This window comes from Choloepus didactylus, chromosome 10 (genome assembly GCF_015220235.1).
Source record: "Choloepus didactylus isolate mChoDid1 chromosome 10, mChoDid1.pri, whole genome shotgun sequence".
NCBI lineage: Eukaryota > Metazoa > Chordata > Mammalia > Pilosa > Megalonychidae > Choloepus > Choloepus didactylus.
Window position 1 is genome coordinate 93,998,082 of NC_051316.1, and position 22,459 is coordinate 94,020,540.

Consider the following 22,459-nt stretch of genomic DNA (forward strand, 5'->3'; position numbering starts at 1 on the left):
AAATGACATAGAGAACAAAAAAACAATAGAGAGGATAAGTATCACCAAAAGTTGGTTCTTTGAGAAGATCAACAAGATTGACAAGCCCCTAGCTAGACTGACAAAATCAAAAAGAGAGAAGACCCATATAAACAAAATAATGAATGAAAAAGGTGACATAACTGCAGATCCTGAAGAAATTAAAAAAAGTATAAGAGGATATTATGAACAACTGTATGGCAACAAACTGGATAATGTAGAAGAAATGGACAATTTCCTGGAAACATATGAACAACCTAGACTGACCAGAGAAGAAATAGAAGACCTCAACCAACCCATCACAAGCAAAGAGATCCAATCAGTCATTAAAAATCTTCCCACAAATAAATGCCCAGGGCCAGATGGCTTCACAGGGGAATTCTACCAAACTTTCCAGAAAGAACTGACACCAATCTTACTCAAACTCTTTCAAAACATTGAAAAAAATGGAACACTACCTAACTCATTTTATGAAGCTAACATCAATCTAATACCAAAACCAGGCAAAGATGCTACAAAAAAGGAAAACTACCGGCCAATCTCCCTAATGAATATAGATGCAAAAATCCTCAACAAAATCCTTGCAAATCGAATCCAAAGACACATTAAAAAAATCATACACCATGACCAAGTGGGGTTCATTCCAGGCATGCAAGGATGGTTCAACATAAGAAAAACAATCAATGTATTACAACACATTAAAAACTCGAAAGGGAAAAATCAATTGATCATCTCAATAGATGCTGAAAAAGCATTTGACAAAATCCAACATCCCTTTTTGATAAAAACACTTCAAAAGGTAGGAATTGAAGGAAACTTCCTCAACATGATAAAGAGCATATATGAAAAACCCACAGCCAGCATAGTACTCAATGGTGAGAGACTGAAAGCCTTCCCTCTAAGATCAGGAACAAGACAAGGATGCCCGCTGTCACCACTGTTATTCAACATTGTGCTGGAAGTGCTAGCCAGGGCAATCCGGCAAGACAAAGAAATAAAAGGCATCCAAATTGGAAAAGAAGAAGTAAAACTGTCATTGTTTGCAGACGATATGATCTTATATCTAGAAAACCCTGAGAAATCGACGATACAGCTACTAGAGCTAATAAACAAATTTAGCAAAGTAGCGGGATACAAGATTAATGCACATAAGTCAGTAATGTTTCTATATGCTAGAAATGAACAAACTGAAGAGACACTCAAGAAAAAGATACCATTTACAATAGCAACTAAAAAAATCAAGTACCTAGGAATAAACTTAACCAAAGATGTAAAAGACCTATACAAAGAAAAGTACATAACTCTACTAAAAGAAATAGAAGGGGACCTTAAAAGGTGGAAAAATATTCCATGTTCATGGATAGGAAGGCTAAGTGTCATTAAGATGTCAATTCTACCCAAACTCATCTACAGATTCAATGCAATCCCAATCAAAATTCCAACAACCTACTTTGCAGACTTGGAAAAGCTAGTTATCAAATTTATTTGGAAAGGGAAGATGCCTCGAATTGCTAAAGACACTCTAAAAAAGAAAAACAAAGTGGGAGGACTTACACTCCCTGACTTTGAAGCTTATTATAAAGCCACAGTTGCCAAAACAGCATGGTACTGGCACAAAGATAGACATATAGATCAATGGAATCGAATTGAGAATTCAGAGATAGACCCTCAGATCTATGGCTGACTGATCTTTGATAAGGCCCCCAAAGTCACCGAACTGAGCCATAATGGTCTTTTCAACAAATGGGGCTGGGAGAGTTGGATATCCATATCCAAAAGAATGAAAGAGGACCCCTACCTCACCCCCTACACAAAAATTAACTCAAAATGGACCAAAGATCTCAATATAAAAGAAAGTACCATAAAACTCCTAGAAGATAATGTAGGAAAACATCTTCAAGACCTTGTATTAGGAGGCCACTTCCTAGACTTTACACCCAAAGCACAAGCAACAAAAGAGAAAATAGATAAATGGGAACTCCTCAAGCTTAGAAGTTTCTGCACCTCAAAGGAATTTCTCAAAAAGGTAAAGAGGCAGCCAACTCAATGGGAAAAAATTTTTGGAAACCATGTATCTGACAAAAGACTGATATCTTGCATATACAAAGAAATCCTACAACTCAATGACAATAGTACAGACAGCCCAATTATAAAATGGGCAAAAGATATGAAAAGACAGTTCTCTGAAGAGGAAATACAAATGGCCAAGAAACACATGAAAAAATGTTCAGCTTCACTAGCTATTAGAGAGATGCAAATTAAGACCACAATGAGATACCATCTAACACCGGTTAGAATGGCTGCCATTAAACAAACAGGAAACTACAAATGCTGGAGGGGATGTGGAGAAATTGGAACTCTTATTCATTGTTGGTGGGACTGTATAATGGTTCAGCCACTCTGGAAGTCAGTCTGGCATTTCCTTAGAAAACTAGATATAGAGCTACCATTCGATCCAGCGATTGCACTTCTCGGTATATACCCGGAAGATCGGAAAGCAGTGACACGAACAGATATCTGCACGCCAATGTTCATAGCAGCATTATTCACAATTGCCAAGAGATGGAAACAACCCAAATGTCCTTCAACAGATGAGTGGATAAATAAAATGTGGTATATACACACGATGGAATACTACGCGGCAGTAAGAAGGAACGATCTGGTGAAACATATGACAACATGGATGAACCTTGAAGACATAATGCTGAGAGAAATAAGCCAGGCACAAAAAGAGAAATATTATATGCTACCACTAATGTGAACTTTGAAAAATGTAAAACAAATGGTTTATAATGTAGAATGTAGGGGAACTAGCAGTAGAGAGCAATTAAGGAAGGGGGAACAATAATCCAAGAAGAACAGATAAGCTATTTAACGTTCTGGGGATGCCCAGAAATGACTATGGTCTGTTAATTTCTGATGGATGTAGTAGGAACAAGTTCACTGAAATGTTGCTATATTATGTAACTTTCTTGGGGTAAAGTAGGAACATGTTGGAAGTTAAGCAGTTATCTTAGGTTAGTTGTCTTTTTCTTACTCCCTTGTTATGGTCTCTTTGAAATGTTCTTTTATTGTATGTTTGTTTCTTTTAACTTTTTTTTTCATACAGTTGATTTAAAAAAGAAGGGAAAGTTAAAAAAAAAAAAAAAGAAAAAGAAAAAAGACAAACAAGGAAAAAAAAAAAAGATGTAGTGCCCCCTTGAGGAGCCTGTGGAGAATGCAGGGGTATTCGCCTACCCCACCTCCATGGTTGCTAACATGACCACAGACATAGGGGACTGGTGGTTTGATGGGTTGAGCCCTCTACCATAAGTTTTACCCTTGGGAAGACGGTTGCTGCAAAGGAGAGGCTAGGCCTCCCTGTATTTGTGCCTAAGAGTCTCCTCCTGAATGCCTCTTTGTTGCTCAGATGTGGCCCTCTCTCTCTGGCTAAGCCAACTTGAAAGGTGAAATCACTGCCCTCCCCTCTACGGGGGATCAGACACCCAGGGAAGTGAATCTCCCTGGCAACGTGGAATATGACTCCCGGGGAGGAATGTAGACCCGGCATCGTGGGATGGAGAACATCTTCTTGACCAAAAGGGGGATGTGAAAGGAAATGAAATAAGCTTCAGTGGCAGAGAGATTCCAAAACGAGCTGAGAGATCACTCTGGTGGGCACTCTTACGCACACTTTAGACAACCTTTTTTAGGTTCTAAAGAATTGGGGTAGCTGGTGGTGGATACCTGAAACTATTAAACTACAACCCAGAACCCATGAATCTCGAAGACAGTTGTATAAAAATGTAGCTTATGAGGGGTGACAATGGGATTGGGAATACCATAAGGACCAAACTCCACTTTGTCTAGTTTATGGATGGATGAGTAGAAAAATAGGGGAAGGAAACAAACAGACAAAGGTACCCAGTGTTCTTTTTTACTTCAATTGCTCTTTTTCACTCTAATTATTATTCTTGTTATTTTTGTGTGTGTGCTAATGAAGGTGTCAGGGATTGATTTAGGTGATGAATGTACAACTATGTAATGGTACTATAAACAATGAAAGTACAATTTGTTTTGTGTGACTGCATGGTATGTGAATATATCTCAATAAAATGATGATTAAAAAAAAAAAAAAAATTAGAACAGTGGTCGCCTGGGGGGAGGGAAAGGGAAATTGACTGGGAAAGAGAAGAAAGGAACTTTCTGGGATGATGGAAATGTTCTATAACTTGCTTTGAGTGGTGGTTTTATGGGTGTATACAATTGTCAAAATTCATTTAATTGAAACCTTAAGACCAGGGCATTGTCTGTAAATTATACCAAAAATAAAAATTAATCTTAAGAACATTGTATATGTTCTAAATATTAAAAAAAAAAAAAAAAATAGATAGAATGGCCCCCGCTCCAATCAAGACGGCAGAGTGAGACGTTTCAGGGCTCTGTTCCTCCACAGTACCTTATACTGGTTCCAGAGGGCATACTGGGAGCTATATGTCTAGCCCAGTATGTCTGGTGGTGGCCTGAGGGACTCCCTGTCCTAGAATTTGCCCTCTTATAGAAGGAAGTTTACAGAGCTCCCCTACAGAATGCTGTAGGAGAGCAGGCAAGTGGCTGCATGGACCAAGGGACTGCTGGCTGTAGGACATACAGAGCAGTGCCTGGGACCAGGAGGAAACTGTTTACCAGGGAAGAGGGACATTTGTATCCATGTGAATGGGGTAATTCCTAGGGCCAAATGTGCATGCCCAAGATAAGAAGCATGTACAGAAAGGACCAGGGAGACCCCTACGCTTTGGCCTGGAGCTAATCTAAACTCATTTTACAGATAAGCCCTGAAGGAGAGCACAGGGCATAGGTAAATCTGCAAATACTGCGAAAGGCGTTTCCTTTTTTCCTTTTCCTTTACTTTTTTTTTTTCTTCCTGTTAGCTCCTAGCATTCAAGGAAAGCTCTGTGATAACACTAGCTAGACACAAGCTTAAGGAACAGGCACCTAAAAGTCTACATTCCAGCAATAACATGTAAAAATAGGAAAATGACCAGGTTTCAACAAAAGGGTATGAAACATACAAAGAAAGAGGAAGCAATGGCCCAGGCAAAGGAGATTAAGCATTAGAAACCATCAATGAGGAGGATCAGACCTGGGACATTCCAAAAAAAGATTTTAAAAACTATGCTCAAAGAGCTAAAGGAAAACATAGACAAAGAACTAAAAGAAATCATGAAAATGATAGATGAACACAAAGAGAATGTCAATAGAGAGATGGAAATTATGAAAAGGAAACAAATAGCTGAAGATCACGGTAACAGAAATTAAAAATTCCCTAGAGGGGTTCAATAGCAAATTGGAACTGGCAGAAGAAATAATCAGTATACTTGAGATTAGAAAATTGAAATAATCTAATCTAAGGAGTAGAAGGAAGAAAAACTGAAGAAAAGTAAACAGAGCCTGAGGAACGTGTGGGACACCATAAAGTGTACCAACATACATATTGTGGTAATCCCAGAAGGCGAAGAAAGAGAGAAAGGAACAATGAGAATATTCAAAGAAATAATGGCTGAAAATGTCCCAAATTTAACAAAAGACATGAATATATAACTCAACGAACTCCAAACAGGATAAACCCAAACAGAACCACATCAAGCCATATTATAATTAAACTATCGAATGCCAAAGATAGTGGATTCTGAAAGCTGCAAGAGAAGCAATGTGCCACATACAAGAGAGCCTCAATAAGTTCAAATGCTGATTTCTCAGCAAGAAGGCAGTGGGAAAACATACTTAAAGTGACAAGAACAAAACAATTTCAACCAAGAACTCTATATCCCACAAAACTGTCTTTCAAAAATGAGTGAGGGATTAAGACATTCCCAGATAAACAAATGCTGAGGAAGTTCATTATCACTAGACCATCCCCACAAGAAATGCTAAAAGGAGTTCTTCAGGTTGAAAGGAAAGGACACTAGGCAATTGACTGCAGTCATATGAAGAATAAACATCTCCGGTAAAGATAATGACATGGATAAATATAAATTCCAGCATTATTGTATTTTTGACTTCCTACAAGGTCTAAGAGGCAAATGCATAAAATGTAATGATAAATCATTGGTTTTTGACTCATAATGAATAAATAATGTAATTTGTGACAAGCACGACATAAAGGTGTTGGGACAGAGGGTTATAGGAACATGGTATACGCTACTGAAGTTAAATTGGCATCAAAGCAAACAAGACTGTTATAGATTTAGGACATTAAATTTAAGCCCTATGGTGACAACAAAGAAAATATCAGAGAACATGCAAAGTCACAGAGACAGAAAACAGAGTAAAGGTTACCATGGGTGGAAGTTAGAGGTAATGGAGAGTTAATGCAAAATGAGTGTAGGATTTCTATTCGGGGTAAAGAGAAAGTTATAGTAATGGAAGGTGGTGGGGGAACTGCAACATAGTGAATGTGATTAATCCCACTGGAATGGTATGCTTGGGAGGAGTTAGGATAGGAAGATTTATGTTGTATATATTCCCACAATTAAAAAAGAAAGAAAAACTAAAGTGATAATGACAATTAAAAGCAACAAATTGCATTGGATGGGATCACAGAAGAGGGGAGAAAAAGCTCAAAAGGACATTTTGGGACATAAGAAAAATTGGGAATATAGATTGAAAGCTTTTTATCAATGTTAAATTTCTTGAACTTGATCAGTGCACGTAAGGTGGTTACATAAGTGAATAAATCCTTGTTCATTGGAAAGGTATATGGCAGTATTAAGTATTCAGGAACATGATGTATACAAACTACACTCAAGTGTCCAAAAATTAAATGGACAGAGAAAATGAATCGATAGATTGATGGACAGAATGATACAGCAAAGGTTGCAAAATGTTCACATTGGTGGATCAGGGTATCTGGTTCTGAGGGTATGTTGGAGTTTTCTGTATGGGGTTTGTATTAGTTTTGCAACTGTCCTATAAGGTTGAAATTATTTAAAAATAAAAAGGAAAAAGGAAAAAGAATGGAAGGTTAAGCAGCCATTAAAACTAATGGGTTTGATGAATATTTGATGAATCAGAATGGTTATGAGTTATTGTCAGGTATCCAAAAGTTATGAAACAGTGAACACAGCAATTCTATAAAAATATACACAAAAAAAAATCCCAAAAGATCTACACCAAGATATTCACCATGACCCTAAGTGGTGGCAATTCCTACTGTTCTGCCATAGATTCTCCTCGTGACCTTGAGCAAGTTACAATTATCCCTCTTGACTTCAGTTTTCTCTTTTGTGAAATGCAGATAATATCACCTACATCAGGGGGTTGTTCATTCAGATCATTTCTTGGTCTCCTCCATGTGCTTGGCAATATGCTAGGTAAAGGCACTGTCCTCATGGAGATTCCATTTCAGTAGGGGAGACAGTCAATAAGCCAGTAAACACATAAGTAGTAAGTATAGATTGCAACTAGTGTGAGAGAAATAAGCAGGTGCAGAGACAGAGATTAATAACAGGGTCCATTTAGGGAGGTTGGGAGAGGATTCCCAGAGGAAGAGGTATCTGGGCTGAGAGCTGAAGGATGAGCCCCACAAACAGCCCTGAGGCAGTGGGGAGAGCCCGTGCAGAGGCCCCACCCGGATGGGGCAAAGAAGGCCAGAAGAGCTTCAGGAGCTCATGCAGCCAGCACCAGGCAGGGAGAAGGAAAGGAGGCTGGAAAGGCCAGTGGGGTGCCCTGTATAGGGGCTTCTGTGTTACGGTGAAGAAAAAGTGCAATGGGAAGCCACTTCTTCTGCAAAATGGGGACAATAATAGAACCTGCCTCACAGGGAGCCTGTGAGGATTCAATAGATAATGCAAGTAAAATGCTTAGCTCAGTGCCTGGCACAGAGTGAGCACTCAGTAAATAGAGGGGCTATTATTAATAAGGATTAGAAATGAGATGATGAGTCAAGAGTGCTGAACTCACAATTTCTAAAAGGTAGACTCACTGGGCTCTTTTTTTCTTGTGGAAGCTCATGATGAAATCCCAAAAAGCACATTTCAAAAATATGGTAGAGAGACACCCACAGCCCAGACTGCGATGGAGGGGGGTCTCCTTGGGGCACAGAGCAAAGGGGAGGATGGAGCTGATATCAAGCATGGTCTGTTTCTGCTGGCTGGAGCACCACCAGAAAATCCAGGCTATGTGCCTGCAGCTTCTCCTTTAGGTGAGTCAGAGGTGGGTTTCTGTTTCCTGTAGCCATACCTGGAGGGCTGTCAGCTGCCCTATATCATCAGGAAGGGCTGCCAGCTGGTTATCGTGAAGATCAAGAACCTGGAGAAGGAAGACAAGCTTAACATCGCTCAGTCACCAGTGAGAAAGCCCCTGAGATTTCAGGCTCCAAAGAGGCAAGAAGGTGTCATGGGGCCGCCTCACGCTTCTGGTGTTGAAACACAGAGCACACTTCCTGTCCAACTAAACCTTGATCATTCCCAGATCACTTTCTTTTTCAAAATATACCATTTCATTCTTTTATTTACCAAATGTTCATATTTACTGTTAAGTAAAAAAAGTATGCCACAAAACAATATGTATAAATATTCATATGTTAAAAAGAAAACACCCCATAATATAAATACATATGTTCATAGAAAAGAGACTAGCAAAAGAGGCAATATAACAATGATAGTGGTTTTCCAGGGAGTGAAATTATATATGTTATATATGTTTTTCCCCCTCTTTGCTTAACTGTATTTGCAAAAAAAAATTTTTACAATGAAAATGAGCAAAAAAGGCATAGGAGAAATATATATAAGTGTTTTTTTAATGTTAACTTTTTCCGACTATGAAACTAATGCTTGTTGGCAGTGTTAAGTGTTAGAGGAGCATGATGTATGCAGCCTACTCTCAAACGTTTAGAAAACAGGTAGGTAGGTAGGTAGGTAGAATGAACGAATGAACGAAGGAACAAATGTGGCAAAATGCTAACAGCTGGTAAATTTGGGTACCTGGGTGTGAGATGCATTGGAGTTCTGTATATTGTTTCTGTATCATCTTTGCAACCTTCCTGTGAGTTTGAAATTATTTCAAAGTAAGAAGTTTAAGAAAATAATAAAAATGCTTTTTGGACTATAACAATAAAGAGAAATAAAAACTACCCCCAACTCTTACTAACCAGAGTTAAGCACAAAAAACACTCTGATGTCTATGCTGTCAGTCTTTTCTCTTAGTGTGTATACCTTCTCACAAGCGCATGTTCATGTGGAGAAATCCTGGGGTCACACCCCACGTCCTGTCCTGGAGGAGCTCACAATCAGACCAGCATCTTCCCAGGGCACCAGGGTTTTCCACATTAACCACACGAGCCCTGGACGTCCCTCCTGTTCCTTCAGTATGTTTGCTGTCTATTAGTTTACTTGACAGCATGTAAGCTCCCCGAGGGCAGGACCCCTGGCTAATGGCGTTTGTCACCCCACTGCCCCCCAAGCATTCGGAGGTGCTTAATAAGCCATGCTGAACACACCCCATATTGACTGTTATATTGGGTGTGTCTGGCATAAACTTTGATACACTATGGGAGTGGGGAGGCTCGGCTGCCACCCTAGAACACCAAGTTTCAGGCCTGGGTAAGGTGCATAGTCCCAGATGCCTGGGAGAAGGGCCATGGTACCTTGATGGTTGCAAGACTCAGGAGGCTGCAGGATTTAGGAAGCAGGGAAGTGAGGTGGTTCGTATGGACAATCAACACCTGTGTAGAAAAGGACAGCGGAAACATTAGAGTGAAGAACAACAGGCAGAGAATGCCGAAAGGAAAGGCAGACCGCTCGGTGCAGGATGCAAAGGCGTCCTGTGGCATCTGGAGGCTGCGTCTCTCCTCTCCCAGACACTGCAATGGTGGGACGTGATTCAGAATCACGGGATTGCTGAACATGCACTCAGTTGACATTAAAATCTGGAATTTCAAGGGTGAAAGGGACCTTAGAGGTCTAATTCTACCTTCCATCATGACAAGGGATTCCCTCTGCAAATGTCCTGATCTTAACTCCCATTGGCTTCAGTGGCTTCAGGTGGGAAATAGAAAGCAATAAAGTACCTGCCTCTGAGAGCTGCTGTGATGATTAAACAAGCTAAGAGACAAAAAAGCATTTAGCCCAGAGCTGGCACATGGTCCAGTGCTCAATCCATGCCACCTCTTGCTATTTTTATTAGGCATACAAGTGCTGCTTTAGGAATTCTAGTGGCAAGGAGCTAGCTGCTTTGTTGGGATGGAATACATTTTACCTGTTTTCATTTAGAGACTTTATTTAGAATAATCTCACCTATCTGCATTCAAACTGCAATGCTCTTCTGAAAAAAATCACTCATTCCACTCTTAATCTCTCCTGGGTAATCAGAGTGAAATTAGTAGAGTTATTGTTATTAACAATGAGGTCACTCATTGTTTATTATGTGGTAGGCATTAGTCTCAGTGCATTTATACTTGTATCTCCTTATCTATCTATCTACCTAATTTATTAATCTAGCTAGCTATCACTCATTTAATTCTCATAATACCTCTAAGAGTAGAACTATGAATGTCTTCATTTCATAGATGAAGAAACTGGAATGTAAGAGTTTAGGGAAGTTGCCCAAGTCATGAAGTTAGTGAGGGGCAGAGCCAAGATGTGCCCTGGGCTGTCCCACCTCAAAGCCTGCTCTTCTGTGAAAACAACTGCTGCAGGTTGAAAGGGTGAAAACCAGAGAGAAGGGAGGAAATTATGCCAAGAAGATAGCTCCCAAAGGTCCCACATGATTTCAAATAAGCACACATGTAATAAGCAACTCTCTGAAAATGAAGACCCATCTCACCTTCTTTTGTAGAACTTTGCACGTTGCAAAAGCCCCAAATGGAATCTAAGATAAGATAAAGAAGAGTCAGTGCCTTGCTCCTGCCAGGTTTTAATTTGTTCTGCAAATGACATACATGTAAGGCAGAGATGGGCAGGAAGTGAACAAGTACAAAATGCTGGTGTGAAGAACAGTGTTAGCTCCCAGGAATGTTTCTGGTGATGTAGTCAAACCACCCTTCCACCCAGCTGGTAGGAGACTGCCCGGCCCTGTTCCACCCCACCCCACCCCACCCCCATCATGAACTCCATCCCTGCCCAGAAATTTATGGACAGAAGAGTCTCTGGTGCTTTGCAAAGGCTGGAGAATCCCAGACTCTTCCAGTACCCTAGAGATCTATGAGAACATTGTATAACAAGACTCCTTATTTCTGGAGACCACGTCAAGGCCAAAGGATTATATCGATTCTTTTGGGCAAGAACAAAATCTAAGGAAGCATCTCCTGAAAAGTGCTTTTGGCTTTTTAAAACTCTAGGCCCTATCTGTCTTTTCTAATGACACATGGCCCAAGGAAACAGGTCAGGTCAAATTCACAACCCAAACACTACCGTCAGTTTACCTCTGAGAGCTCACATTTAGAGATGTCAAGAATGTCATCAGCTCCAGCTTCTTTTGCCTAAGGATGAAAAGAAAAAAAAAGTGTTCAAACAAAAACCCTTGCAAAGTGGACAAACCAGGCAAAGAAACATGGATTTAAGGAGCTGCAAGGGACCAAGACACCATCTGGTTCAACTAGTCCATTTTGCAGGTAGACCAGTGATCCCAGTTTTCAGACTTTGAGGTTCAGTGGGGAAGATAAACTGGACTAACAGGAGCACTTGACAGGGGACATTATTGGTCTGGTCTGAGAACAGGAGATTCATCCTTCCAACTCTGGGGGTAGGGGAGGGAGCTGGATGGAACACGGCTTCACGTGCCAGAGGAAGAGATGGGGATGGAGTCAGAGGAAACCCACTTGCCCTCACCAGACACATTTGGTACTCCAGGCGTTTCCGAGCCTCCTCGCTGGGTTTCCGCTTTCGGAAGAAAAGCGGCATCCTTTCTTTTTCCCAGAGTGATCCTCAGGACACTGGAGCATAGAAGAGACAATAGGGCCTGGGAATTTCCCACAGCACCCCCAACTCCCAGGAGGGGTAACACAGTAGCACATAACAGGTGGATGATATGCTGGGCTGTGAGTTCCCTAAGGGCAGGCAACTCTATCTCATCCATCAATCTGTCCGCCGAGCCCAGAACAGCAGGTGTTCAGTACTCTGTTGCCTAAACAACAGGTGGTGGGATGCAGTGAAAAGAGTACCTCCACAGCAGCCAGGGGACCTGCGCTCTGGTCTACATTTGCCACTGACCCACTGCGAGACCTTAAACACACCCCTTCCCCATTCTGGGCCACCATCTCTCCTTCATTTTAGATAAAGGCATTGACCTAGATACATTTTCTCAGGTCCTTTCCAGGGGTGATTTCTGAGGACACTAACACACTTGGCTGATAATCACTTCTGGGCCTGATACATCAGAGTAGTGTCAGCAGAACCAACTAGAGTCAACCATGACCTTGGGGAGCTCAACTACATTATAACCAAAGAGACACCCTGAATTAAAATAAAAATTAAAAAAGCAATCCTCAGGCACCTCACCACTCTCACAGTTATTATTCCATTTGATTCTCACCGCAGCCCTGTTTATAGGTGAAGAAACCGAGGCTCATGGAGTTCAATGATCTGGTTACACAACCTGGATTGTAGCAAAACCAACTAGAACCCTGGCTTTTTGAGCCCTGATCCTGTAGTTTGCCCAAATCATTGGTGCTCAAATAACCTAGCACACACTAAGTGCACTGTTCTGAACTCAGAAACAAGGAGCTCACTGCCTGCCCCAGGCCTGCACAGTATTCTGCAAATGTCAGGGCTCAATAAGGGACAGTGCTGGGCCAGCAAACCATCATCAGGGTAGCTTATGATTAACAGCACAGACTCAGGGATGAAATATAACTGGATTTGAACCCCACCTCTGCCACCCCCAGCTGTGTCATCTCAGTTCACTCTCTCTAAACTGCAGTTTCCTCATCTATTAAATGAGAGCAGTAATGTTACCAACACTGGGTGCTGTGAGGATCCAATGATTTCTTAAAGCGGAGTTCTTGGCACCTAGTGAATGCTCAATAATTGCTAATCACATAGCACCAATGCCATCCAACACTCACGGTCTACAGTTTAAGGAGCTAGGGAGAAAAAGGGCAGGAGATGCATTTGAAGACACACACCCAGTTCTCACAGGGCTGGGTAGAGATCACAGGTCTCTGCCTACAGGGACATGGGCTATGTGGAAAGGCAGCCAGGCCTGCAGAGCCGGCTGGCGGTGCCTGCATGGATGGGGAATTATCACAAACAGCCCTCCCCCAGCCCTCCCCAATGACCAGCTCTAAGCCCCCTACTCCCCAATGACTTGCCCTTCCTCTCACCCCCTCCCCAACATTCAGCGCTCTCCAACTTCTCCGCAAGGACCACCCCTCCCCAAGAATCAGCTCTTCCCAACCTGCAACCCCAGGTCCAGCCCTCTCCCATCCCTTCCCCGGCGTCTAGCCCAGATAGGTGGGACCACACCCATCCTTCCCGGCTTGGGGAGAGGGGGAGGGGACTGTGCCGGACCTGGCCTTGGATGGAGAAGTCCCCGACGGTCGGACCCTCGGTGCACCCGAAGCCAGGCCGGTCAATCGGAGAGGCTGGTCATGGACACGGGGCCGCAGACCACTTGGCACAGGCCCCGGCGGAGCAGGAGGCCGGTCTCCTCCAAACGCAGGAGCTGGGGACGGAAACTTACAATCTCGGAAAGTCATGCAGACCAGAATGACGAAGTGTGAGACTCTTGAGAACCGCGGGCTCTCAGAATTTAAGAGTTGGACCGGATTTAGACCCGAATAAAATTCATCTTGATAACTAAAATGCACACATACAATGAGAGGGTTAGGAGGAGGCTCTGGGTAGCGCTGGAACTGGAGTCCCGGAATGGGGGCGCGGACCCCTCAGGAAAGGGGCGGGTCTCTGGGATTGGGGGACGAGGATCTAGGGATGACCCTCGCGGAAAAGGAGAATAGGGAACAAGGAGGCTCCGGATTCCTGGAGCGGCTCCTTCAGGTTTGCCTCCCCCACGGGCGACCATCCCCGAACCCTTCTCCCAGTCCCTAGTCACAGCTCACCGCGGCGCCCGGCTCCAACTGTCAGCCACAGGCGCCTGCCCACAATCAACATGGCAGCCAGAGCGTCGCTGGGAGGTTGGGCGGGGACCGCGATTCTCGCGAGAGCTGTGCTGTCCTGCCTTTATTTGGCGTTGTCTGGTTGACTTCCGGTCTTTCGGCTCGGAGGAGGCCAGGGTGCAACTTTCTTCGGTCGTCCCGGATCCGGGTTCATCCGACACCAGCCACCTCCGTCATGCCGCCGAAATTCGACCCCAACGAAATCAAAGTCGGTGCGTGCTCTAGTCGTGGCCAGGGCTGCCGGGTGGAGCATCTCTCTCCACTGCGGCTTGTCGGGCCTGCGGCCCTTGCCGCGCTTGCCTTTCCATACCAGGCTTTAAAGCCGTCGCCTCTTAGAGGCCTATCGTGAGCGTCCGATTCTGCGCTCAGGGCGCTGTGCTGTCCTGCCGAGTCTTTTACCCTTCTGGGTCTCAGTTTCCCCATGAATGGGGAGGGAGGACGGACGGCCTGTGGCGGGTTTGCAGCCCGCATGCCTTAGGGTAAGGTTTCTCTTCAGGCTTTCTACTCTCCTGGACTGGGTTCGCTGGAGGCCGGGGGTTCCTCCATGCCGGCCCGGTTCGGGGCTCAGCACCCGTAGCTGAACCAAGGACCGCAGTCCCACGTGGCGCCGCGTGCTGCCCACGTTCAAGGCGTAAAGCGGCCAGCAGGGAAGGGGGGCGGGCGGCTTGCCTCGGTCCGGACCGAGACTTCCTGCTGTTTCGAGAAGAGACAAAGGGTGATGGGATCAACCCCAGAAGGATGCAGTTGGGGGCTATCTTTGCAGAGGCCCTAATCCTTTATTTCTCCCAGTGTACCTGAGGTGCACCGGTGGGGAAGTCGGTGCCACGTCTGCCCTGGCCCCCAAGATCGGCCCCCTCGGTCTGGTAAGTCATCCTCGGGGAGGGTTGAAGTCTGGCTTGTGCAAACATGACTACCGGGGTGCCAGCATCATTTGGTTCGTTTGTTACCCTGAGCCTCTGGAGAACAAGTACCAGAAAGGTTCTGTTTGAAAATCCAAGCCGGTATCTTGAAGGTGTAATTTACTCTCCACGTGGGTATAACTGCTGCAGGCTAAGGGCTGTGCCCACAGAGGTCAAAAGTGAGTTTTGGAGGCAGGAGTGTTTTGTGACAGCACTGTTAAGAGAGCGTGGGTGAAAATCCTGGTGATTGTATTTCCACGTTTGCTTACTAGTGTAAACCTTGTGGTTAATAAGACTTGCTTTGCCTGGTCCCTGTTGATCACCAGCCTCATCTGCCTGTTGCCCCTTTCATTTTAAACTCTGCTTTTACTGGATTTGCATTTTCCTCTAAACGTTTAGGCCTTTGTTCTTTGGAAAGTATTCTTCTCCCCAAATACATCACTTAACCCAGTGTATTATTTCTTGATCCTTAGTCCTGTTGACATCCCTCCTCTTTAGGTTAGTGGTCACTGGAATTAGACTTGGTTGGTCTAATAGGACAAGCTGATGCCGTTTCCCAGGTGATTCTAACATAGTTGGGGTTGAAAACCCCTCCTTTACCACATAGATCCTTATGAGGAGGTAGTAAAGTAAGGAACTTATCCCCATTGTGACCCTCAGCTTTTCCAGCTGACAACCCTGGAAAAACTTAACCACTGTTGTCTGTAACGTGGGAATAACTTGTCTTGATTAGGTGGGTTCAAACATAGCTTCCTGTGTGCTGGATAAAGATTTGGGGCATTGCCAAGTGAGAAGTACTGGATAGATTTCAAGGTTCAACATCAGACACAGTGTGATTCTGTACCTTTATTTCTGCAGTCTCCAAAAAAGGTTGGTGATGACATTGCCAAGGCAACTGGTGACTGGAAAGGTCTAAGGATTACAGTGAAACTGACCATTCAGAACAGACAGGCCCAGGTATTTATTTGTACTTGGTTTGGGGAAGGGGGAAAGGGAGCAGCTTTCTGGGGTCTCCTGATTTGCTGACCCAGGCACTTATCACTACTCGTGAGCTGAGAGCAGTCCTGTTCAAAGCTCTAAGAGGCAGCTATTGCAGTGGTGGAGTTAAACTCAGGTGTTCACACATACATTCAGGAGTGAAGTGATGGAAAGACTGTACACTCCAATTACAAGTGAAAGGATAATATAATCTTTGTGGAAAGACCTTTTCAAGAGCTTGGATCTCTAGAGCAAAGAGCAAGGTTCAAATAGTTAACTCGTTACTTGTGTGACTTTAGGAGTCACCCAGGATGACTTGGCCTGTGGTCTGGCAGTATTGGTTGTCGTCACTGGAGGTGGGGTGGGACTTACATCGAGAATCTCTTCTGCAGATTGAAGTGGTACCTTCTGCCTCTGCCCTGATCATCAAAGCCCTTAAGGAACCACCCAGAGACAGGAAGAAGCAGAAAAACAGTGAGTTGCCTTTTCCTCTAATCTTTTTAGTAGTGCTTTGTGATTGTTGTGTATTCAATGATGCAGGGATATTTTGCCCCCTTTCATGGAACCCTGGCTTGGCATGGGGATTGGGTGGTGATTCGGTGAAAGCTGTCAAAACCAGCACACCAACTTAGTGTCATGTTGCTCTCCCATCCTCTGATCCAGGGGGATAGGTGCTACTTTATAAAGCTTCCATGGAAGAGGGAAACCTTGGACATGAGCATCATTGCCTGTTCTGGGCAATTAGGTGTGGGGTGAGGCAGTAATCAGGAGACTTCCCCAGCTGGGTGACACTGGACAGTTTGACCCCAGTAACTTCAGCCTGTTTTTTCTCATCTCTAAAACAAGGATAAAATAATAAGTCTCTTCCATGTCAGATTAGCAAAGACTTGGTTTTGCTTGTAGCCACCCGCCACTGCACCTGACCAGTTCACTGTTGGCTGGTGCAATCCAGTGGTGAGCTGATAGTAAACCCCAGCTTAGGAAACAGGGTTGTTCTTCATGTGGATGACTCTGTGCCGAAAGCATGGGCACAGCCTGGAAATAAATGAGGGAGGACATAATGTGGTTTGCGCTGGCATTGGGTTGTGACAAAGCTTTTGGTATTTTTATTTTCTACAGTTAAGCACAGTGGAAATATCACTTTTGATGAGATTGTCAACATTGCCCGACAGATGCGGCACCGATCTTTGGCTAGAGAACTCTCTGGTAAGAGGACAACGTGCACCGCTTTAATTTTTGCAATTGGAAAATTTTTGGTCAATGAGGGCTATTCTTTAACACTCAAATTGAGATGTGGTGCCTTATTGGGTTTGAAAGGATGGCTTAAGATCATGGCTGGATATGTTTCATTAGGTACATCAGGGGGTTTATGTAATTAGATAGAAATATGAGCTTTAGGATTAGAGATGTCATTCCTGGTACCCGCAAAGACTATCACTCCCCCTGCTTGCTGCAAACTCACTGTTAACCCCAGGATTGTGGGACTGAGCCCCTCTGACACCAGCTTTTCTCACTTGTTATAGGAACCATTAAAGAGATTCTGGGGACTGCCCAGTCTGTGGGCTGCAATGTGGATGGCCGCCACCCTCATGACATCATAGATGACATCAACAGTGGTGCAGTAGAATGCCCAGCTGTAAGTGACTGTTTCATTTGGTCAAAATGGGAGCAGGGGAGGAGCTGACATACATGGATAAAAGTTGGAAAGTTCTAGTGGTGTGCTATTACTGATAGGGCTTTTTTTTTTCTTTCCCACAGAGTTAAGAACTTCAAAGGAAAATATTTCAATAAAAGATAATTTGACAGCCAGTAGGTTTGCTTTTTGATATGTTATCTTTCTTGGGGGAAGCTAGCTTTAGGGGGTGGTTGAAGAGGCCAAGATGGCAGGACCTTGGAGGAGTGACAATCTGGACAGGGACCTCTTTGTAGGTAACACACTGGCAGTTCAGAAGATGAGAAAAGTATACGCATAAAGGAAGCTGGTGCTTCTCGTGGACATTTTAATATGGAGCTCTTTCACTGGAAAAAAAATATGCCCAGCCAGAAGGAAAACCTGTAGTTCAGCCATGAACATGTAGGGAAGCTCTACATTCAAGACCCTAGAATCTGTATTGGATAGGTGGGAGGTCCTTGCTAGACATTCTAGTGTGCAGCCTAGGTCCAGAACCAGTGTTGTGACAACAGAGACCACCATTACAATCCCTAGCTCATTCTCAGTTGATATTACACTGAGGTTCAAATCCTAGCTTTACTATTCTCCAAACCCATTTGCTTTGGACCAGTAACAAGCTATTTGTATAAGGTGTCTGGCTCACCTTTCCCAAATCTTTTCATCTTCCCTTAGGCTCTTTTCCTTTTGAGTCACTTTCCAAAGGATGTGCTTACGCATTCCCCTTTCACATGTGCTGTGAAAGAGAAGGTATAAACAAGGTACCAGGGCACTGGGACAAGCAGCTTAAAGCATCACCTGGAAAAGGCTTCTGTATATCAACCTAGAGTGCCCTAAGAAATTTACTACCCCCCAGATTGTTATTTCTTTGCTCTCCCATTAATCTTGCCAGTAGTCCTTTAAATTCGGGTTCTTTATCACCCCAGGTGGTCTAATGTGCAGACAGGGTTGAGTCCTTGGCTTTGTGTGGAAAGGACTACCTGATAACAGGTAAGAGTGGGGGAATAAGCATTCCAGGCAACCAGCTTTTATAGACCAATAAATGGAGAGTATCTCTGAAACTAGGGAAGCCATAGACATTGCTGAGGGGAGTGGTTTGCCAGATGGGTAGTCCCAGGTCAATGTAAAGGAGCAACACATGCCAACAGTGAAATTTGAACTTCCCGAAGTGCATGACGAGGGTTGCAGGTAACATCCACTTCACAGGTCTCAATCTTGTTGGCCTTTCCTAGTCCTCCCTGCTCTTACCAATTTCACTCCTGTGAAATAAGCATTAGACCTAGTCTAATGACAAGTCACAAAGCAGGGATTCAGTAGTGCTCTCCTGGGTGACAGCTGTGTCTTGATTTTTCTCATCTTTTTAGCATTAGGGAGTGCATATTTTCCCCCAGTGAGATAATTAATCCAATAGTTGGTCACCTTTAAGTGGAAACTTGTGGCCTTCTACAACTGCCTTCAGTACTTAAAGGAAAGAATTACAAGTGCTGCCTAAATACCTGGTCTTAATGTAGGAACCAAATTCTCTTTTACTCATTGATACACTTATTCCTAAAGGTTTCTGGAGTGATTGCTATATGAAAAGCATTCTTTTACCCATTTGGTCTGAATAAAGGTAAATCTGTACAGTTGGATGAAATCTGAGTGGGGCTACTGGATTCCCTAAATTCTTTGGTGCTCATTGAATGCCACATGCAACATGTAAAACGAGTGAGCATTTATTACAGGTGCTTCTGCATGTGGCTCTGTGCTAAACTAGATGTCAGATCTCAAGATGCTGCTTTCAGATCATCTGCATTTATCAGGTCCCCCAGATGTCTGGGGCTTTCTCCACTTTCATTACGTCACTCTCCAGTATGGAGTCTCTGATGTCTAATGAAGGCTGAACTACACCTGAAGGCCTTCCCACATTCATTACATTCGTAGGGTTTGACACCAGTGTGAATTCTCTGGTGCTGACTAAGGGATGAATTCTGGTTAAATGCTTTTCCACACTCATTACACTCATAGGGTTTTTCTCCAGTGTGAATTACATGATGGCGAATGAGGGCTGAGCTCTCGCTGAAGAATTTGCCACATTCATTACATTTATATGGCTTCTCACCAGTGTGCGTTTTTTGGTGGATTATAAGATTTGTGCTTTGGCTGAAGGCCTTCCCACACTCACTGCATTTGTAGGGTTTTTCTCCTGTGTGAGTCCTCTGATGGTTTGTGAGATTTGCACTCTGGCTGAAGGCCTTCCCACATGCATTACATTTGTAGGGTTTCTCTCCTGTATGAATTCTCTGGTGCTGAATAAATGCTGCACAGTAACTGAAGGCCTTCCCACACTCATTGCATTTGTAGGGCTTCTCCCCGGTGTGAGTCCTCTGATGGTTTGTAAGGTTTGCACTGTGACGGAAGGCTTTCCCACAGTCACTGCATTCATAGGGTTTTTCCCCAGTGTGAATCCTCTGATGCTGAACTAGGGCTGAACAGTCACTGAAGGCTTTCTCACATTCACTGCATTTGTAGGGCTTTTCTCCAGTATGAGTTCGCTGGTGTTTCGTGAGGTTTGCATTTTGGCTGAAGGCTCTTCCACATTCACTGCATTTGTAAGGTTTCTCTCCGGTGTGAATCCTCTGATGCTGAATAAGAGAAGAGCTCTGACTGAAGGCCTTTCCACATTCATTGCACTCATAAGGCTTCTCCCCAGTGTGGCTTTTTTGATGTTGAGAAAGTGAGGAACAGTAACCGAAGGTTTTGCCACATTCATTGCATGTGTATGGTTTTGCTCTGTGAGGTTTAATTAAATCTGAAGTTTTGGAACTTTTTGTATGTGTTTCACATTTACTGAGTCTCACCTCTGTAGGAACTCGCTGTTGTGGAGAAAGGACTGGTCTCAGATTGAGGCTCTTCCCAAATTCATTGTTTCTGTTGTTTGACTCCACAGTGGAGAGTTCTACACTTGCGTCTTGGAATGACTTTTCAGAAATGTTTTGCTCTGGTGGTGATTCCTTGGATAGAATCTTCCAGTCTGAAAAAATTTAGAAAAGTAATTCTCCTTTATTCCCTTGGAATAAAAGGTACTATGGAAATACAAAAAATTAAAGGAGTTTGTCCAAGCTCTTACACAGATAGGTTTGACAATACATATAAACTTTTCTTTCACCCAGAACACACTTGTTAAACATTTCTGTTCTAAACCATAATATAATGATAATATAACAGTTTTTCATGGACATTTAAGGTCTTAGTTGCCACAGCACCCTTTAATCCCCTTCTGTATGCTGCAAAGGGGGTCAAATTCACCCTAACTCACCTGCTTCAGATAAAATACTCCTTTCCTATTTCTGATGCTCCTTTCCTCTGCTCTTGCCAAGTACCAGGGAGTCTCATGTTGTCTTCTGGGGAACCCTCCCGCCCTGTCAAAACTTTCATTCTCACATTTCTCAGTGTGGTTTTGGGCAATCTGGTTATAGGTTTAAATAATTCACTTTAAAAGGCTGATGACCTAAGCCAATAGGATGAATTTTTCCCCCCCTTATCAAATCAGCATGATTTTAAAAAGTAGTTAATTCTAGAGTGTAGGTAAGGGTGGGCCAAATGGAATATCTCCTACAATGGCTGTATAAGTTGGGAAACCTTTCTGGAGTGCAATCTGATGGTATGTGTCAAGAACCTTTAAAATGTTGACATCATTCCATTTGTAAGAATTTACCCCAAGAAACCAATTAGAGATTACACAGGGATGTATAGACAAGGGTGATAATTGTAAGTCATGCTTTTTCGTATGTGTTTTCCAAATTTTCAATCAACTTGTATTTTTATTAGGAAAAAAAGTTATTTTAAAGAAAAATGACATTGTTTTTATAACCAGAAAGTATTTTTTAAAATTACTCTTAACCCTCTGTAAGAACTCTTTCATTTTTAAGAGAAAACTTTTTTAGATGCACAATAATGTGTATTTGGAATGTGTTAAAATGAAAGTGATACATAGGGCCTTGCCTGTGTCAGGTCCATCCACTGTGGGTCCCAAACACCTCTCTGTCTTCTACACAGGGGCTGGTGGGTAAGGGAGTAGGGTATAAGGAAGGCCATGAGGCCTTTCCCAAGGGTGGATTTTCCTGAAGGGTTCTTCCCCCTTCTACCTTGTTTTCTAGAGCAGAGAGGAGCAGAGTTAATTCAAGGCACCCTTTACCTTTCTACACAGTATATTGGCCCTGTCTGGGTTCAAATCTTTGTTCCACCTCAATTAGCTGTATAACCTTGGGCAAATTATTTAATCTGTGAAAAGAGCATAATTACAGTAGCCCTCTCACAAATTAGTGAGGATGAAATGAGTTTTAAGATACATAAACTATACCTGAGAAACAGTAAATGTATGAGTGCTTGTTACTATTGGATCTTTTCCTTGTAAACCATCCTGAAGCATTATGCAGGTTTCCAGCTAAGTTGCATATGCATACTAATGCATGATCCAGTGAGCACAGGAGGTCTCCCATTTCAGGTTGATAGCCGCTCGGTGTAACTAGGTATTCTATCAGAAATCACCTGACAGCTCTCAAAAATAGCTCCCATCTGGGGAATGTAAATAAGGCAGCTGCTGTGGAAAACAGCTTGGCAGTTCTTCAAAACATTAACCATACAATTACCATGTGACTCAGCAATTCTACTTCTAGGGACACACAGAAAAGAACTGAAAACACGGACTCAAACAAATACTTGTCTACCAGTGTTCATAACAGCATTATTCACAATGGCCAAAAGATAGAAAGTAATCAGGTATCCATCAACAGATGACTAGATACACCAAAAGGTGGTATA

General features: G+C 43.2%; 3 protein-coding genes and 1 non-coding gene across 10 annotated transcripts in view; 2 read left to right on the plus strand and 2 right to left on the minus strand.

The window, feature by feature from the left end:
- Positions 1–14,024, minus strand: part of LRSAM1 (leucine rich repeat and sterile alpha motif containing 1) — a 51,923-nt gene extending 37,899 nt beyond the window's left edge. For 2 of the 3 annotated variants that reach the window (XM_037798001.1, XM_037798003.1), the window contains exons 1-6: positions 13,506–13,645; positions 11,826–11,929; positions 11,420–11,476; positions 10,822–10,866; positions 9,644–9,721; positions 8,239–8,307 (exon numbers count right to left, since the gene is read on the minus strand). In XM_037798001.1, coding sequence (XP_037653929.1) covers positions 8,239–8,307; positions 9,644–9,721; positions 10,822–10,866; positions 11,420–11,476; positions 11,826–11,897 — 321 coding nt within the window. In that variant the 5' untranslated portion in view covers positions 11,898–11,929; positions 13,506–13,645. Of the gene's footprint in view, positions 1–8,238; positions 8,308–9,643; positions 9,722–10,821; positions 10,867–11,419; positions 11,477–11,825; positions 11,930–13,505 lie in introns of all 3 variants that reach the window. The other variant, XM_037798000.1, reaches the window with a different exon arrangement.
- Positions 13,567–22,459, minus strand: part of ZNF79 (zinc finger protein 79) — a 41,757-nt gene continuing 32,864 nt past the window's right edge. For 3 of the 5 annotated variants that reach the window (XM_037798009.1, XM_037798013.1, XM_037798012.1), the window contains one exon: positions 14,359–20,669. In XM_037798009.1, the coding sequence (XP_037653937.1) occupies positions 19,498–20,669 (1,172 nt within the window). In that variant the 3' untranslated portion in view covers positions 14,359–19,497. Of the gene's footprint in view, positions 13,660–14,357; positions 20,670–22,459 lie in introns of those variants that run through there. The other 2 variants (XM_037798014.1, XM_037798010.1) reach the window with 2 other exon arrangements.
- RPL12 (ribosomal protein L12) lies at positions 14,171–17,796 on the plus strand. The gene is made up of 7 exons (XM_037798015.1): positions 14,171–14,322; positions 14,900–14,973; positions 15,868–15,966; positions 16,380–16,461; positions 17,107–17,193; positions 17,511–17,623; positions 17,746–17,796. Exons 1-7 carry the CDS (start codon positions 14,286–14,288, stop codon positions 17,749–17,751), a joined length of 498 nt encoding a protein of 165 aa, XP_037653943.1. The 5' UTR covers positions 14,171–14,285; the 3' UTR covers positions 17,752–17,796.
- Positions 16,894–17,023, plus strand: LOC119505796. Its single transcript, XR_005210836.1, has one exon. It is a non-coding gene; the product is annotated as a small nucleolar RNA SNORA65 (small nucleolar RNA).

Excerpts from the sequence above, each read along its gene's own strand:
- RPL12 (XM_037798015.1), top strand. The coding sequence starts at position 14,286 with ATGCCGCCGAAATTCGACCCCAACGAAATCAAAGTCG. Across the intron at positions 14,323-14,899 it reads CCCCAACGAAATCAAAGTCG|TGTACCTGAGGTGCACCGGT; the intron begins GTGCGTGCTCTA and ends TATTTCTCCCAG. Across the intron at positions 15,967-16,379 it reads TTCAGAACAGACAGGCCCAG|ATTGAAGTGGTACCTTCTGC; the intron begins GTATTTATTTGT and ends TCTCTTCTGCAG.